The sequence below is a fragment of the Trifolium pratense genome, linkage group LG3 (genome assembly GCF_020283565.1).
Source record: "Trifolium pratense cultivar HEN17-A07 linkage group LG3, ARS_RC_1.1, whole genome shotgun sequence".
Classification (NCBI taxonomy): domain Eukaryota; kingdom Viridiplantae; phylum Streptophyta; class Magnoliopsida; order Fabales; family Fabaceae; genus Trifolium; species Trifolium pratense.
Window position 1 is genome coordinate 30,227,717 of NC_060061.1, and position 12,149 is coordinate 30,239,865.

The 12,149-nt window shown below is 31.1% G+C and overlaps 1 protein-coding gene across 1 annotated transcript; it reads right to left on the minus strand.

Moving 5' to 3' along the window:
• Positions 1-8,228: 8,228 nt before the first annotated feature.
• On the minus strand, positions 8,229-10,033 carry LOC123914937 (polygalacturonase-like). The gene is made up of 4 exons (XM_045966101.1): positions 9,914-10,033; positions 9,353-9,676; positions 8,601-9,119; positions 8,229-8,480 (listed from the first exon to the last, which is right to left on the minus strand). Exons 1-4 carry the CDS (start codon positions 10,031-10,033, stop codon positions 8,229-8,231), a joined length of 1,215 nt encoding a protein of 404 aa, XP_045822057.1.
• Positions 10,034-12,149: the final 2,116 nt, after the last annotated feature.

The window sequence follows — 12,149 nt, forward strand, 5'->3', positions numbered from 1 at the left end:
CCGTTTAAATGGAAAAATAAAATAAAATCAAAGAACAAACAATATCATGGTGTGGTTCTCAAATTAGTTGATTTTTTTTACTTTCTTTGTAGCTGACCTAACATTAAATGTGGCTTAAAAGCGGTTTTTTTTTGCCAAATAGTTTAGTGGCTAGAAATTTCACGCTTATGGTAGATAAGTGAGATGACGGGGGTTCGAACTCCGACTCGCTTTATGTATAACACAATGTCCATGTCAACCAAGCTAAGCTCACAGGACGCATAAAGTGGATTTTAAAGTGAATAAAAAAAATTGTTTGGATTTTTTTTTTTGTAGAATTGCAAAGTTTTTGTTTTATTTTTATAATTTGTTTTTTTTAATGTCTTTATGTTTTTCTCCGAGATATTTTTCTACCGTAAAATTCCTGTTTTATTTGTCTTATCTTTGGACCGGTCCGACTTTTTAAAGAAATAAAAATACAAATAGAAACACAACAGTTTCCGTGAGCTTAACTCAGTTGGTAGGGACATCGCACTATATGTGCAAGAGTCCGGGTTCGAATTCGATACACTTCACTTATTCACCTTTAAGATGAATTTTCTAGCTACTAAACTACTTAAAAAAAACAATAGAAACACAGTAAACAACCGAATAAAAAATGTGAGAGAAAAAAAATAAAAATGAAAAAGGAGATGGTTGTGTATCATAAAATTTGGTTATCCTTAACCAAATTACTAACCAATTTATATCCAATTTTAGTTTGCAAAATCCATTTAAAAAAAAAACCACACCACTCCAATAAAAAAACACCAATTATAAACCATAACCACATTTTGTAATTTGGTTTGAAATTGGTTTGAAAATTTAGGCCCAATAGCTAATTCAAGCCCAATCTTCAATTTTTTAAAATTCTTTATTATATAATAAAATAATTAATTAAAAGAGTGGTGGAGGACCGGTGGTCAACCGGTGGTCAACGCCGGACCACCGGCGGCCGGTGCGGCGGCGGTTTCCGGCAACTTTCACGGCGGCCGGTGGTGGTGCTCCGGCGGTCGGCGGTGGTGCTCCGGCGGCCGGCGGTGGTGCTCCGGCGGCCGGCCACCACCAACCACCCATACTATTTTAATATTATTTTATTTTAAAAATCAGATTTTTAATAATTATTTTAAAAATAATTAAAAAAAATCAGTTTTTAATGTTTTTAATTTTTAAAAATAATTAAAAAATTCAGTTTTTTTTAAAATAATTAAAAATCAGTTTTTAATGTTTTTAGTTTTTCAAAAATTTAGTATTTTAATTTTTTTCCTATTTATTAGTTTTTTTTGTATTTAAAAATCAGATTTTTTAATTTTAAAAATTACTCTTTTTTTAAATAATAAAAAATATTTTTAAAACAATATAAAAAATAAGTTTTCGGCTAAGTAAAAAATAATTTGGGTTTAAAAAAAATATTTTGTGGGTTGATTATAAACTAATTCAATCATAAAATTAATGAAAAATTATGTTTTTAAAATAATTAATAAATTTATTTTTTTTAATCAACTAATAAAAAAATTAGTTTAAGTAAAAAACCTATTTAAAATTGGATCATGTGAATAACTTAAATTTTATTACAAACCGGTTATAAATTGGTTCGATCCGGTTAATAACCAAATCCAAATTAATTTTAAAAAATAACCGGTTTGTTATTGAAATGGTTTTGGTTTAGAACCAAAACCATCAATTAGGTGTGGTGTGGTGTGGTTTCCAAACCATGCACACCCCTATGTTTATCCATCCATATCGTCCACATATGCATATAATGAAGCTTACGACAGATTATGATATTGTTGAGCATGTGAGTTACAATGTTGTTTCGGTAATTAGAATCATGAAAGTTGGTTGGTGCCCTCCTAATGAAAAAAAACTCTAGTGGATGTGGAGGTATTTTAAGAGGTAGTAATGCTGAGCGGTGTGTAGGTTTTGCTGAAGGATTGAGAGCTTGTAGTGTTATGATGGCGGAGTTTTGGGGTGCTTAGGATGGGTTACGGTACGCATGGATGTTGAGATTTCGTCATGTAGAGCTTTATTTGGATTTTAAAATGATAGTGGACATGTTGGTTAAGAAAAAAGGAGGATCTTCGGAAGGGGAGCTTTTATGCAAGAAAATTTGGAGACTTTTGCAATCCGATTGGGAAGTTTCTATTCGTCATACGTATCGGGAGGCAAATTTATGTGCGGATACTCTCGCGAGTATTGGGTGTGGTTTAGAGATACTATGATATTTTATGAGTCTTGTCCGACTCAAATTTGTCATGTTTTTGATTTAGATGTAGCCGGATCTACGATCTCCAGGCTAGTTGCTTTGTAATTCTTTTTTGGGACTTAGTCCCTCCATTATATCAAAAAAAAATTATACTTGTCTTCAATTTTAACAGTCACATACAAATATAAGGTTTGCTCCTGTTACTAACCTCTATCTACTAAAATAGACGAGTATTAAAAAAAATTATTGGAGTAATAAAATTGTTTGAATTGCATGTGACTATTACTAAATTACTTTTTATGTTAAAAAGTAGTTGGAGTAATAAATTTGTCTAAATTAATGAGGTAATTTTGAAAGAATAACATTAAATAAACTTGATTTTTGTAACTTTTGCTTATATTTTAGATCAATTTTTTCTTGTTGACTTTTGCTTATAAATAAGGTATTCCCTCCGATCTCATATATATATATATATATATATATATATATATATATATATATATATATATATATATATATATATATATATATATATATATATATATATATATATATATATATATGTGCAAAAATTTACCTTTTAAGTTCAATTAATAACTAATGTATGTTAATATAGACCATATATGTAACACCTCAATATTTTATACATGTATTTTTAGTAATTTTCTTGATTTATTATTTCACAACTTATTTTATGTGTAAAACATTTAGGAAAATTATAGCACCTTTGTTTTATAAAATTAATTTGGACACTTAATTTCTATTTATTTATCTAGTTTATCATCAATTTGGTGTAAAAATAATATGATGGTTGTTATTTTTGTTTGATTAATTACCTTATAAATAAATTCTATAGTATTAGTAATAATTATTTTATATTCTATTTTAATTATTTACCTAACTTAATATTTTATGCCCTTGTCGTACTGTTGCACATTTTCCATATTATTATTATTATTATTATTATTATTATAACTAGACATCTACCCGTTGCACGGATAAAATATTACTGGGAAGCGGTATTAGGTATTGTGATGCAAAGGAGAAGCGGTATTAGGTATAATTTTATATTTGCTTATTATTGTTATGCAAGGAGAAGCGGTATTAAGTATAATTTTATTTTCAAGATATAAATGATATTTTCTTTTCATAGATAATTTAAGAAAGTTGTTGCATTTGGTTGGATATTTTAAAAGCAATAGAATGTAGCAATATGAAATGAGAAATGGTAGAGGGAAACAAAATAGAATAGGATAAAATAATTATTTTTTAGATTGGGTATTTTACAAAGAAATGAAATTATAAAATTTTGTATTTCATCTTATTAGACAGAGATAAGATATATGCATGTTATATCTAGTCATCATGTGTGAGAAAAGAAAATAGCATTGTTAAATAAATGCATAACATAACATTTAAATAAATGTGTGAGAAATAGCAGTGCGGTTTAAAATGATTCTAAATTTTTTAAAAGTCAAATTGAATTCAATAATAAATTAATAAAATGACTTTGATGCAAAAATGTTATACACCACTACAATTTCAATAGAGACATACAAATACAATACTTATCTTTATCACCCTCGTGCTAAAAATATGCATATGATTATACGAAGTGGTAGAATACATCAAGAGACCCCACTTTAATGGTGTCTAATAACTACTCCAATTCGTTTATTAATAATATACTTTCAACTGTTTTTCCTCCATCAACTATTTTGGTGCTGCTCCATAAAAATATAGTATCTATAAGAATTAGAGGTGCTACATAATTAGGATCTGCAAAATGCAAAAGAAAATCACATCAAATTCTAATTAATATAATACGGCATATATTTTGACAGTGTTTACAACGTAGGAAAACAAATTAGTACCATTGATTATGGAAATAGTCAAAATAATTGGAAATAGACAAAAGCAAATTACCAATTTTAAAAAATAGATAGACCGAAACGGAATGCTAATTTGAATTACTCCATACAAAAAACCTGCAGATTCGTAAAAGATAATGAATCATATGAACAAAGAAATGACACAGATTAATGTGAAGTATTTAGTTTTGAAAAAAATCAATGGGTGTAATCATCACAAAAATACCAAAATAACTTAAAGAAAGAGAGATTAAAACAAAAATTATGAAGAAGAAGAATGATGGTCGCTCATATGCAAAAAGGAAATATTACGAAACAATGGTAACAAATAATCACATAAGTTGGACAAATGAAGAGAAGCATAAAAGTTGCTTGAATGAAGATAATATATATAGGGATATGGGTAAGGTATAGGCACATTTAAGGAAAAAAAACTTGAAAAGAGCATATGAAAAGATAATACATATAAATGCTGCAATGTATTATTAGGCATGAGGAAAAAAAAGTCATTATCTTGTACATATGTATATATGAAAAAGCATATAATTTGTTCAATTATGAAAAGAAAAATGAAACTTATACATAAATGTTGACCGGTAGGCATTGGAAGAGGAGCAAGAGTTAAATTAACTACTAAATTGAGTTTTAGAGAGAAATAAGAAGTGATGTGACATGATAGAGTAATTTAATTGGATGTATTGGATAATATGGCTAAATGAAAAAATTTGATTGATTTAAATGGATTAGGGTTTAGATAAGCATTAGGATAACTATTTAGGAATTTTATGCATTTATAGATTAGAAAAGGTTTAATTGCTACCATCATGTTCAAAGCACTACCAAATGCTGAAGCCTAAGTTTAATTAATTGATGAATTTTATGAGATAAAGTTAGACATCAACTGTTTAGATAAATAATAAAGGGTCATGCTAACTAAATTATATTTAATTATTTGTTATTGAATGTATTTAACTATTATATACTCCCTCTGTCCAAAATTACAATGGAAAAAATTCCATTTTTTGTCCCAAATTATAAGGAAAAATCCATTTTTAAGAACGTTTTTTTCCCTTAATCTCATAAAATTAAATGCAAATTGCATTTAATTTTCTTTCTCTCCCGTTTTCTCAATAAACAACAACCAATAAAAATTGTTTTTACATCTTTCGATGCAACTTATTCCAAAGAAAACTCACAAAAACATATTTCAAATTATCATGTTTTACTTTTTCTTAATAAGTGTGATTTTTGTTTTTTCCCTTACAATTTTGGACGGATGGAGTATTTATTTAGGCATGGAAACTATAAACTTGGTTGTTAATTGTATATTCAATGAACGCACGTTCATAGGCTCTATTAGTGAGTTTAATTTTTTTGGTGTCTGAATCTGAACATAGGCCTGACTACTCCAAGTTCGAAAATAAGACAAGTTAGATGTATTTTCTTCTTTCATAAGGAGAAATTTTGTTCTTGGACATATGCACTTTATTTAGCACAAAACAATCCGTTAATAAAATTTCTCCCCATTAATGAGATCCAACACCAAAATTAAGCATGACCGTAACAACTAGCTCGGTAAAGATTTTATATTTTGTTCTTATTAACGGTTCATTTGAAAATATTAAAGTGGAGTTGTTTCATGAATACTTTCATGCTCATTAAATGTGGGAATCATATTTTGTGCTCTATCAAAATTGTTTGATTTTTCTTATTGAATTATTTTTTCAATTTCAATTCTAAATAATTGAAACGTGTCGAGAACATCACTCGTGGGCGGATTTGTGTGTATTACATTGGGAGCTCAAGCCCCCACAAGTGTAACACCCAATATCGATTTATCTAGAACATTGACAGAAGCATGCATAATGGATCCAGATACATTAAAATTTTAATACAATATTCCAAATGACAAAATTTCTTACAAAACTGTCAAGATTGTTTACATGCGTGAGTTAACAAATTGAATAAATTCAAAAAAAATCTTATACATAATAATAAGATGACAACACACTCCAAGTCATGAAAAGGTCCATTCAAGGTCATATACTCCTCGCTCCAATCTCGGCTCGACCTGTCACCTATAATAATAATTGATAGGATGAGACTACTAAGCCTGAGTGGGTTCCTACTATCCAACTAAGGTGGTGACTATTTTTTTCACCGGGGGAATTCCTGAATTTGCAGTTGATCACAACAACATAAGTTTTACATAATTTTCACGAGTAAAGGTGTAACAAACAAATTATTTATCTTATTCATTTTACAAATAGGACACTCTGAGGTAAGCCGGTCTCAGAGGCCTCACAAATCCGGTCTTCGATAATAATGAATCGTCACAGCAACATCTTACATTTATTATCATGATTGGGTTCTAACACGAATCCCAAAATTGCATAAGCCAACAAATACGGTGGTTCAGCTTCAACCACCGTCATAACATGATTCGTGGAATATAAACATCGACTACAACGATCAACTGACTAACCAAAAATACATAAAGTTTTCCTAGTCATCATAACCCAACCCTGGGCATCCTGAACGATCCATAGGATCCATGCATAATCGTTTCTAAGTTTTAACAATTAACCTAGCCAACATAACTCATTCCAGGGAAACTTATATTGCTAGCGTTCTCAAAACCTTGAGACATTAACTTCATATTCGACCGTCGGGAGAGATTAAATACACTATGATGATGGATTATGAGTCAAAGGATTTTATTAAAAAGAGTATTAATTCTAACCCATCATCTTAATGTAAAACCACGATTAAACATGTTCCATAAGGTTATGTGTAGCCAAAATCATGTTTAATAAGTTGTGAGTTGATGTCTTATGAATTGGGATCATATAAGCCATGAAAATAAGGATTTTCAAAGTACAGGGTTCAGCAGCGGACCTAGGGGTGGGCTGAGGTGGGCCGCGGCCCACCCCCACCCCCAAAAAATAATTTTTTTTATATGTAGGGTATTAATTTAAATATATTATTAATGATTTTAAGTCACCCGGTATATATATATGTACAAATATTAATATAAATATTAATTTAGAGTATATTATTGATGACTATAAGTAATTCGGTACACATATTAGTTCAAGTATTAGTGTAAATGTTAGTTCATAATTAATTGAATTTAGAATAATAGATAAAATTAGCAGTTGAACTAGCGTATATATATATGAAATGACATAAAAAATATGTTTAATTAATATTAAATTTTTAAAGTCCCATATTTTTACATTTGTTGCAATTTTAGTCCTATCTAAATATTTTTTTTATTACTTTTTTGCTGTAAAATTAGCGAATTTTAATGGGAAAAAATCGTGAATTTTGGTCTCAAATTTGATATTTCATCTTTAGATTCAATGTTGGAGACAATAAATCACCTTTATAGCCAAAAATCACAATTTTTAGAGTAAAAATATAGTTTGTTGGTATCAAAATAGTAACATGTGAAAATAGAAGAGCAAAAAATTCAATTTGAAAATAGATTGACTATTTTTCGGCCCACCCACGATATTTTTTCTAGTTCCGCCACTGACAGGGTTTGGTAAAACTGCGTTTTTCCTTCACATGGTGTAGCTAAATCGATTTGCCAGGGAGGTAAGTCGATTTACCCTGTCTCAAAACGTGCATTTTCCTCTCCCAGGTTGTTGGTAAATCAATTTACACTGTCTCAAAACGTGCATTTTTCACTCCCAAGAAGAGTAAATCGATTTACCCAGTTAAAAATTGGATTTTTCTTGAATTCAAGTTTCCAAATCATATGTTTAACACGATCCATTCAGTCAAAAATGAAGGTTTTACAAAAAAAAAATTCAAAATTCAAAATTCAAAATTTTATATACCGTCTTGTTATGTTTATATTAAACATATATAAAAAAAATATTTTGGATGACAACCTTGTACTTAAATATCAGTCTCCAGTATTTAAATATGCAAACTAGTCAAAATTTATTTTTATTTATACTAGAAGGGTCACATATACACATACATGACAATGGTTCTAATACACATGTTGAGTTGTTTATTTGATTTCCAAGGGACGACTATACTACTACTGTTTAACATCCTCGCATGGATTATGGGGATGGTTTGTCTACACTCTAAATATAAAAGGCTAACAAAATTGATCAAGCTGCAGGCGCTGCTGCAGGGGCCGCTCCAGGAGCTTGACAAGCTGGAGCTTTTCCTACAACTGTAGGTGTGACATTAGAGCATTTAGCCACCGTTGGTGCTCCATTGAATGTGAGATCAACATTATTTAGCTCCACGCCGTCACATGGTACACCAGCACTGCAAATAAGAACAACTCCTTCTTCAGTTCCTGAAGTGCCCTGAATGTTCTTGAATGAAACCTTGGTTATCTTTATTTTTGATGGATTCTATACCATGGAAAACCATGCAAGATATGAACAAAAGTTAGACACTTTAATTAAAATGTACGAACAATCAATGTAACAAAGTATTTTGATATATAGATAAATTTTTGAATGAATGGATACCTGTTTGTTGCATTGGTTCCATGGACAATACTCTTGGTCTATGATGACAGGGTTCTTGACATTAACCATAGTAATATCTTCAAAATTCAAATCAGAAATAGTAAGTGTTGCAGGTTCATTAGGCCATGTCTTGATCCTCACACCATTGTCAGTTTCTGTCAAAGTACAGTTCTTAACTAAAACCCCTTCTACATTTTCTTCTGTTTCAATCTTTCCAAGGCTTCCAATACTAATGCCATGACCTGGTCCACATTTCACATTTTGGACAGTGAGATTTTTGGTACCATCACCTACTGATATACAATCATCACCGGTCCCAATGTTTGAGTTAAGAATTTTAACATCAGTTGATTTTCCCATGTGGATTCCATCCGTGTTGGGGCTATCTTTAGGGGCAGTAATTGTAAATCCATCAAATGTAATATTGTTGCAACTAAAAACCATAACTTGAAAATTTTTACTGTCCTTGCTAGTAATGTCGCGGATGACGGTATTGTTGAGGAAATTAAAACCAAAATTCTGTTGAAATTGAACCAGAAGAACTCAATTAGAAATGCTTGTTAAATTAAGATACAATTATTTGTTCTCTCATAAACATAAATTTGTAACCTCAATATATAAATTTCAAATTCAACCCACCATGACTTATAATAATAATTCCTTCCCCGTGTTTTTTTTTTGTTGAAAAAAGGAAGAACTATTTAATTTAGTTACTTTGCATGAAAATGATGATCTGGTAAGTTGATATTTACCATGAAAACTTTGCTCATCGGCCCCTTTCCACTCCAAGCAGGTCCACCAGTTTTTGCTTTCCAAACTTCTGTCCCTTGACCATCAAAAACTCCTTTGCCTGATAAGGTTAATTGGTCAACGTACATAAACTTCACCCATTGATCAGCCCCTTTTATCTCATCTTGGTTTACAGGTGCTTGAATTGTGCCATCAACTTGAACTTCAATAGGGGCCTTACAAGGACCTTTAACATCTATTGAATTCAACTTGTATGTACCGTCTGGAATCATAATTTTAACTGCTGTTGTTGATGCACATGCTTCATTCCAAGCAGTTGTGAATGCCTTATGAAATTATGATAAAATACAATCAATTAGAATAATATTGTTAAAATTAATAATCATAATTTTAACTGTTGTTGTTGATGCACATGCTTCATTCCAAGCAGTTGTGAATGCCTTATGAAATTAGGATAAAATACAATCAATTAGAATAATATTGTTAATATTAATAATAGTTGGAAGAAGAATTGTTTACTCAATATATATCAATTCAATAGGAATAATGAATAATTTATATACTTGTGATATATCTGAATTTGGCGCTCCACCAAATTTTGATATGTCAAGGACACCAGGTTGAGCTGCACCAAAGTGAGCTAGAAATAAGAACGAAACAATTATAGCAATATTGATCTTCATATTTACTTTGATTATTGTTACTGTATGTTTATTTGAATGAATGTGGTTTCAAATTAAGGTGGAACATTATTTATACTTGAATGACGAAGATCTATACCATTAATATGTTCTGCACATATATGTCTAAATATGTCTCTTTCCTATTTTCTAATTGTATGGTTGTGTTTTGAGTCTATTAATAGAAATCATTTTCCATCTCTCTTAGATAACAAATTACTATATTTGTTTTCGACTTTAGCAGTCACATCATAATTTTTTCTTCTTATGTAGAAGTACGTTCTCATAACTAAATGTCTAAATCATACAAGATCTATAGATGTGTGTCAGTTCCTCCTACATGTACTTTGTTATTATATATGCTGATAATTTATTTAATAAAATATTTTCATGTTTATATTATTAATAGTTCAATGTCTAGGAAAAATAACTTTGGGCGACATTTACACTATAACAAAAACACTTATTTTTGGTCAAATTTGAAATATTTGTGGCTACCAAAAGATCCTCATAAATTACCGATAAAAGTCCTTAAATACATAGTAAGAACAAATATTTTTGCGGAAAAATTTATTGTTGTAATAAACAAGTTTTGCAGCGGTGTAACATATGACTGCAAAGTCACCGTACCCCTAAATACTTTTGTGCCTAGCTAAATGGCCGTTTTAATCTTCGTTACAGTTGAATGCACGGTAACAACAACGTTATTAAAAATTATATCATTTCTCGCCATCCAAATCGTATGAACCGGGTTGGGGATTCAAGCCAAAGCGACGTCACATATTAACGAACCCACACTATAGAATTTTAGTTTTAAAACAAACTTTGTTTTAGTTGCATATATCATGATATATGCAACTAAAACTCAAGCAAACTTAAGGAGCCGAGTCATTTATAGATAGAAGACTCGAGGCAACGTTTTAAGTACGAGCAATAATTGACGAATCTCTAGATTGAAGCTAGAATTGCGAGTCAAAGATCGTGTGCCCATTATGCAAGGTTATAAAAGAGTTACAAATACTCTGGCTGATTGATCGTGGGAAATTGAGTGGGTTCTCATATTTATGGGGAGTGAACCTCTAAGTAGAAGGTGAACTAGGATTAAGAAAGGCATACATATCGATAGGTTTTGGTGTGCGTTGTAAGACTAAGTATTAATTCGACATAGTGATCTTCCTTTCCTAAATTGGTATCCCCAGTGTAGGTGTAGTTTCACAAAATTGAGTTAAAAATTACTTGCGTCTTTTACTTCCTTTCATTATTTATATCCTGCATCACAATTTTCATACACGTTGTCTTAGACATCATACAAAGTGAACAATTGTCCCAGACAACGTGTAAGAGATTTGTCCCCTAACGAACATAATTTCACCTTCCCTATGTGGACTGGACAATGGGCTTAAAGGCAAAATCAAACTAGCCCAATTAATATGAGAAAGGAAACAGGCCCAAAACAATTAAATTCTAAACGTCCATTTGGCGATATAAGGCCTTGGCGAGGTAGGTGATGACGGATAACGCCCATAAGACGGATTTGCATACGATAATAAAATATCTTCATCCTTCCCTGCCTTAGCGATTAACTTGGGAATGAAGAAACCAACTCCTTGAAACTGTCATGGCTTGGAGACCAAGGTTTTATTCCTACTTTCACGCTGCATCACCGGAAAAGGCGCTGAAGACCGGATTTGTAGGAACCTTAGCTTGGAGAAGAAGGCTTTAATAGTCTATAAATAGTTTCATATTTTCATCTGTAAAGGGATCGAATTCTGACTTATAAAACTCCCAGGGTTGTTGGGATTGAACTGAGGTAATCACACCATTTAATCAATAATACAAACCCCCTTGTTTTTTACCAGAACATTTTGGCGCCCACCGTGGGGCTGCGGTAAAATCATTTGATCCCAGCCTATCACAGCAACTAGACAAAAAATCAAACATCTTCACATGGCTGGAGAGCATGGAAACAACGATAACTCTAGCGTTAACACCCTGCAAGCCGCCGTCGTAGAAATACGGCGCTTACAAACTCAGATTGCGGCCATCGAAGCCGAAAGAACTAATGAGAAAGAGAAAGCGAAATTGATTTCGGAGGAGGAGGAGGGAGAGGGCGTCATGG